The sequence below is a fragment of the Bicyclus anynana genome, chromosome 1 (assembly GCF_947172395.1).
Source record: "Bicyclus anynana chromosome 1, ilBicAnyn1.1, whole genome shotgun sequence".
In the NCBI taxonomy this organism is placed as follows: domain Eukaryota; kingdom Metazoa; phylum Arthropoda; class Insecta; order Lepidoptera; family Nymphalidae; genus Bicyclus; species Bicyclus anynana.
The window spans coordinates 7,617,489-7,624,860 of record NC_069083.1 but is presented as its reverse complement, the minus strand read 5'-3'; the positions used below and the strand labels follow the sequence as shown (position 1 = coordinate 7,624,860).

The 7,372-nt window shown below is 32.7% G+C and overlaps 1 protein-coding gene across 1 annotated transcript; it reads left to right on the top strand.

The window, feature by feature from the left end:
- The first annotated feature begins 2,201 nt into the window (after nt 1–2,201).
- Nucleotides 2,202–7,266, top strand: LOC112052883 (endoribonuclease CG2145). Its single transcript, XM_024092121.2, has 7 exons — nt 2,202–2,527; nt 3,793–4,708; nt 4,880–4,991; nt 5,752–5,836; nt 5,927–6,070; nt 6,146–6,234; nt 6,518–7,266. Exons 1-7 carry the CDS (start codon nt 2,470–2,472, stop codon nt 6,749–6,751), a joined length of 1,638 nt encoding a protein of 545 aa, XP_023947889.2. The 5' UTR covers nt 2,202–2,469; the 3' UTR covers nt 6,752–7,266.
- Nucleotides 7,267–7,372: the final 106 nt, after the last annotated feature.

Below are 7,372 nucleotides of genomic sequence, written 5' to 3'. Positions count from 1 at the left end.
TAATCGAAAACTTCTAATGTAAAAAAATAATCAAAAATTTGTAACATTCATTACTATAAGATTTAGCTTCGATGCAACTTGTTTCCACTCATTCATATTTCTTTGACGTTTTTTAGATCGTTTTTTATTTGATTCAATATTTTCTGAGTCGATTCTTTATGCAGCTAGAAAAGCTGCTGCTGGAACTGTTTGAGTCATTGTCGGAGCTGGAGGAACTGGACGAGTTTCTGGTTTGTAAATGTCTAGTTTTGCATAAAATCCGCCTTGTTGAGCAGGGAGGCTTATACTCTGAGCCTGCCGATGGTGAAAAATCTTCATTATGTGACATTATATCAGCAGGATTTATTGTGTCCGTAAATTGATGTTTGAAGTAGGTTCTGTCTTGCCGTGATCATTTTCTTCAACATAACAATTTGCGTTTTCCAAATTTTCATCTATCTGAGGCTTTTCAGTAGTTTGCCTGTTATTTTGATCATCAAATAGAATATTTAAAAATTTTCTACATTGGGGTTCCCATTTTGTTCTAAAATCACAAATTAAAACAAAAAATTGTAAGCTAACTATTTTAAAACTTTTGATAATTATGTAGTTACACTATAGTTACATCCTACTAATAATGATAAACGCGAAGTATGTAAGAATGTATGGATGTCTGTTTGTTACTCTTTCACTCAAAGACTACTGAATGGATATTGATGAAACTATACAGTAATGTAGCTTATACTTACATACATCAGAATAACACATAGGTTACTTTTTATCAACGTACCTAGCGGGCAAAGTTGCGTGCCAAAGCGAATGAACCGAGAATCGACCCCAAGACCTTCGAATCTAATAACATCGAAACAAACACATCCATAGATTATTCAAAACGGCCGTAAGTCTACTTAACCTTTCAAGCAATATTATTTACAAAGTAAAAAATGTTATTGTGCCTAACTTAATTGGTATGACATAGACAGATTTGTGTTAAATATAACAAAAAATATATAAATACTGGACATACAAAGCCATAACTGCTTGGAGGACTTTGTTCCTCCAAATACGCGCTCATTTAGAAGGCGTAAGTACACTAAATCTGACTTTGTCTCTCCAAAACGTAAAACAAAAAATGGCATATTTACCTTAACGACTTTGTCGCGCCAACACAAAATCACTTCGCGCGCATGCGATGCCGCAACTGACCATTGAGACTTTTTCGCGCCAACATTGACAAACAAAACGTGCGAATAGGACAAAGGCACTATCACCCTCTGGTGAAGTGAGACCGAACTTAATGACTGTCTTTGCACATAAAAGGATGTTTTTAAAGCACATTGGCATACTTAACTCAATTTCACAATTTTTGCCTGTTATGCCCTTGTCTTACCGATGGTGCGATATGTACAAGGTAATACACAAAAAAACCGATAGCGATACCCCACACCATAAGATAGACGATCAAAAAATCATTATCAGATATTAAGTTACCTGACAACTATATCTTTATAATTAACAACGAATTTAGTATGCAGTTTTCGATTTACAATTACGTTTTTTTAAGTTGGTCGATTTTTGCTCTTTAAATAGCAGTTGCTACTTAGCTGTTGTAGTTTTACAAGTAATTTCATTATACATATCATATCCTAATCTTGTGATTTTTCTAACTTATCCATAAACAACCGTTTGACCGGTAGAGGGTGGGGACACATGACTCTAACAAAAATTAGCTGTAAATATTTTACAAACGGATCCCTAATTTGAAAAATATTGGTAGAATATCCCTTATATCTTTCGAAGACCTATCTAATGATAGATATGCCAATATGAAATAAACTAGTAAACAAGTAAAAAAAGTTCATCCCCACTTTGCATGTAGGTACCCTAAAAAAGAAATATTTTTTAAGATTTTATTGCTCATGATGATGCTTATTTACAGCTTCCTAGTAGTAATAGTCTCTGCACTAACCCGCGAACAGACGGACATGTCAAAACTGTAAGGGTTCCTTGTGGACTGCGGAACCCTAAAAATCAAACTTAAGCCTATACCTATACTAGGTATAGTATTATTTTGTCGTCATACTGTTACCCTACTTCTACCTCCTTATGTAATTACACAATATATACGAGTTATGGCTAGAACAATGTAAGTAAGTAGTCTGTGTATTATGTATTAGGATGCGACACGAGAACTTCACACTCACTAATCTCTCAAACCTCGATCTGGCCATTGACGTAAGATTGAGGTCATTCTTTACGCTTATGTTAAAGAATGATTGGTCGGCAACAGGCGTTCATTTTCATTCGCATGTACGATTTTGTACCAAAGAGTAAATTAATTTATTGTTTTGTACATAGCAAAACATCGTATTAAACCAACGTATAGTTCATGTTTTACAAAAAGTAAACAAATTAAGACATATACACAACTTTTAATATTGTTAGGTAGTGACTCTTAAACTTTAAAGTGAAATTATTCGAAAGTGAACTATGGAAAGTAACAAATTATTAATATTCACTATAATATTTCTTCTGGATATAGGCACAAGTAAGTTATATTTTTAATAATTCTCTTAGACCAACAGAGTTTTATCAAAGTTCCGATTACAGATGTTATAAGTCAAGGACTTATTTTAATTTGTAAGCATAATAAGTCGTGATTACGTATACTGTTAATGTAAGTTAAAAGTTTTGTCGATGGCGCCAATATTTGCAATACTGCATACATAAATATTTTTTAGGCATTTCATATTTTTTATTTTCTTCAAAATAAGAAATAAATGAAATATAAATAATTAGTCTCTACTATTTTATTTTTATTAGATTAAAAATAAATAATTTAACTTGGTATTCAGGTATGTTTATGGCAGGAGTAACATTATCTATATATTTTTTCTATACTCATAATATAAATTTGTAAAAATGGATAATTTTGTGTATCTGTGACATATCGGGTTCTGGTTAGACTGAACTGATTTTGAAATTTATTTTTCTAATTGAAAGCCACATTTTGTGAGTGTTACAAGCTATATATCACAGTACAGTTAATTCAAGCATCAAGGGATAAATTTCCTTTTGGAAACTTCCGTTGCGTATGCTGAGTTATTGGTTAAAATTAAGTTTGCTTTTAATGAATATGATTACGAGATATCTACCCCAGTTTTTAAATAACTCCGGTACAAAATAACGCAATGCATACGTGCACATTTTTGATGGGAGGGCACTGGCTGACCGTAGGTACATGTCACGCGACTCAGACTTTCGCGGACGATGTCGCGGTTATCGGCTAGTTAGTTAGTAATAAAGGATTATAATGAACTGCCATATTTACACCTAGTCAAAACTACCAGCTTCAGCTCAGTAGTTTAACGGTAAGGAAGTTTCACGCAGACGACATGGTCTGCGTCTGTTAGTTAATAATTTATTATTTATCATCAACGCGATGCATGTTTACACTGTTTAGCTATTAAATGTACCTACTACCTACCTACACATATTGTAGGTATAACGGTAAGTTCTTCGGTTGATGATCATTTTCCTTATTTTTTTTTCTCTTTATAGATCGTATCAATCAGTAGGTACGTTGTAGTCATGAGTTACCCATCTATTAGCTTTATTTGCACACGAAGCCATTCGAAAATGTTTGACAAAAATATTGTATGCTTACATTTTTTGCCGACGTCTACAATATTAACAAACAAAAAATGTTTGATCATCATTTAGGCTAGTTGTCCTATTCATAAATACCGTAGATACTGCTTTATTATTTACATTAAAGAGTGGAACTTTATTATTAATATTATCAAATTACAGGTCATCCTAAACGATATAATCCTAGCAGTGATTTTTTACTACATGAAGCTGGCGGCGTTGCACCTAATTTAAAAAATGATTATGCAGCCCAATTTCCAAGTTTGCCATCGGCGAACCCCAGTCCTAACGTTAATGTTAATTCGGCCATTACGACAAAACCACAATCATCTGGTAAGAGGGATTATGTCGCCCCTCAACGGAGTACAAACAGTCCTACATCATCAACACCGTCTAAGCCTACAGCTTTAGTGACTAATCCCACATCACCGAATTCGCCTAAAAGAGATTATGTAGCTCCTCAGTGGCCTACATTAAAACCAGTAGGATCAACACAAAAACAAGGAAATGCGTGGACAACTCCAATGCCATCTACTGCACCTAAAAGAGATTATGTCGCACCCAATTTTCCATCCATGAAACAAGAAAATAATCAAAACGCAGGAAAAGTGAAAGATCTTATTAATTTTTATGATAGTAAATCACCTTCTGGAACGACATCTCGTCCAAGTTACAGTTCTATTTTAAACGGACAGAAAGATAACCAAATTCCAAGTTCAAAAGCAACTCAATCTCCAGGAAATACTCCTAAACCACTTAGCTTTAGCTCTGTCGCATCAGGCCCAAAAAATCCTAATTCTGGTGTACCTCTTACGACTATAACTACTCCAAGAACCTCTAGTAAGCCGTCATACTCAAATCGAAATCAATTCAACAATCGTCCATCAAGTCCTGTTTTACCCAGCTCTTTAGCGAATAACAATCAAGTTACAAACTCAAACGAACCAACCGATACGGAATTACAAACTGTCAGTGAAGAGCTTCTGCGAAAAGATGTTAATAATGCAGCTAGATATATAACAGTCAATTATCAAACAAAAACTACATCACAGTCTAAGGACGATAAAGCTCCATCACCGTAAGTAATTTGCTGTTTTCTCTAAATTATGAAACTAATGAGAGCTTCATCTTTAAAAACATTATACTTAATACTATTCTGTGATAATACCTATACACCAAACTATCTATTCATGAATATTACATGGGTATTTCGCTTACATTGTGTCAAATCAATTATGTTTGTTTGCAGATTACTTGTTATTTCGCCAGACGTATGGAATATTCCGACAGTTCAGCAGTTTTTGCCGCTATTAGACAACTATGAAAGGGATACCTTAATTAACGAGCACGTTACACCCCAAGTAAGTAGGTAATACGCATAGTACATGGAATAAAGGTCCGAAATATATCGATATTGATTAATAAAAGTTTCCTTATAAAATTTAATTTAATAATCATGTATTTTAAAAAAAAAAATCCAGACGTCAAAAACGCTGACGTCCATTTTGTGACGTCCCAATGTTACTTGATATATTAAACGTCAAAATAGTTGTTAGCTAATATTTTTGTCAAACGCTCCGTTTGTAAGTGATTTGTTAGTGACGTCATGAAACTGTTGAAATATAAAATATAAACCATCATGGCCGACACGTGTTTTGGCTAAAACATATTTATATAACTTTAAATAGTTAAAAACACAACAACTCTAAATAATTTAAAAACAAAAAAACACGCTTTTAGCACGCACTAAAAATTGGGCTTATGTCACGTGACTATTTTTTTCGTATTCCTGACAGCTTTAGTAAATAGATAGATTTCAAACAGCCAGTCTGGCATCTTGGGGAAGCCACCGTGTTGGATTTGTATTAACATTTCTTTGCTAATCATGTATTGTCATCAGAACTCAGAGCATGTGCAAAATTTCATCGTAATCGAAGACCGGGAATTCGGTCAAATTAAGATTCCAAGATTTGTCTTTCTTAAATAGTTACAAGAGATTGGGAGGCCGTAATGAATTTGTTATGACGTTTCTTAGCTAGCCATGTATTGTGTATGAACATTGTACCTACTTTACGAAACAATAAAAAGAGGCATTTTGTAATGGATGTTAAATTATTTTAGGAAAGAACTGAAGAAAACAACTTCATAGATGCAATAATGGCTACGAGTGTAATTCGTCATTTAATGAACTTTTTAAAAGACAAAGGTAAAAAAGCTCATCTTGAAAAATCAAGTAAATAATATAATTATCGTACTGTAAGGCTTGTATTATAAATAAGCAATTCCTCTGTTAAAGGCTACGTTTCACCAGATCCTAAACAACAAAGAGATTTTCTGAAGCAAATTTGGTTTGGTTTGTATTCCAGAGGTAAAGGTAAAATTAGTAGCTCTGGATTCGAACATATATTTGTGTCAGAGCTCAAAAATGGAGAAGTCTCAGGTACTCAATCAATATTCATATTAATATGTATAATCCAAAAATTATGGAAATTAAAATATGTTTATTTTATTACAGGATTGCATAACTGGCTATATTTCTCCAAAGAAGAAGTAGCTAATCGAATTAATTATTTGGGTTACTTAAAATATGTCGAGTTTAATGATGTAAGAAATCTGTAAATTATTAATTTAGAATTTGATAATTATTAAGCAATTATATTGATGAAATGATAAATAGTCAACACCGAGGGGTGATGGATTCAATCCTCGCCGCTGGACTATCGTTATGTTATATAATATCAGACGATATCGTACCTTTTAATAACATAGTCTTAATGCCATTAATGTATAGTATAATTTGTTTTATCTTAAGAAGATAAGTAGATTATAAACATACAGGTGCGTGATTTTTAATTTAAAAACTTAAAACAATAATCTTGATTTTCAGAAAGGAGCTGTAATTAAAATGCATTTCAATCAGCAAGGAGTGGATAAGCCCGTTGACACAATGTTCATTGGAACATCACCCGAATTAGAGATAGCAATTTACACTTTATGTTATGTTACTCGTGTTGGCAACGACTGCAAACTTAAACTTGGAAACAAAGATGTAGAAATAGTTACTCATAACTTTAGATACCGTAGCAAAAATTATATTGGTAGTGCTTACCCTCAGATATAAAATTAGCGCACTTTAATGTTTCAAAATAATTTATATAGGTGATAAATTTTCTTTTTTCAGCTTCATTTAGTTACCATTTTTTCATGTTTTTATTTAGTAAACACCTACGAGTAGGTATATGCAAATTTTACTACAGTACATTTAATGCTATATTTTTGGGGTAGATATTTGGAGCGCGAGATCTATTCTGTATCGATTTTGACGTAGGTTTTACAGGTGTTTATTATATACTTGTTGTCTCCGATTCTCCGCTCCGGTATATCAAACTTAGACTAATCACATAAGGATCTGCCTCTAGACGTTATTTTTCTATCAAAGTTTGTGATCAACGATCTAATGCGATTATAAAAACTGTCAAGAATCGATGTTTCATACGATTACAAAAGCGTGTTCGTCGGTTAAAGAGTTCCGTACAAATACCTTTTATGACATATAATTTACCTACTCTGTATTTTCTTTAAAAAAATACATATAGCACCTACTCATTTATAATAAAATAATACTCAATTTTTAAATGTATTTTTTTGTTAATGTTACCTACTGATTGATATTTGCAAACGTGTTCCTTAAGTAGATGAAATAATCATTATCGATTATAACTGAAAGCTTAAATTCTGATTG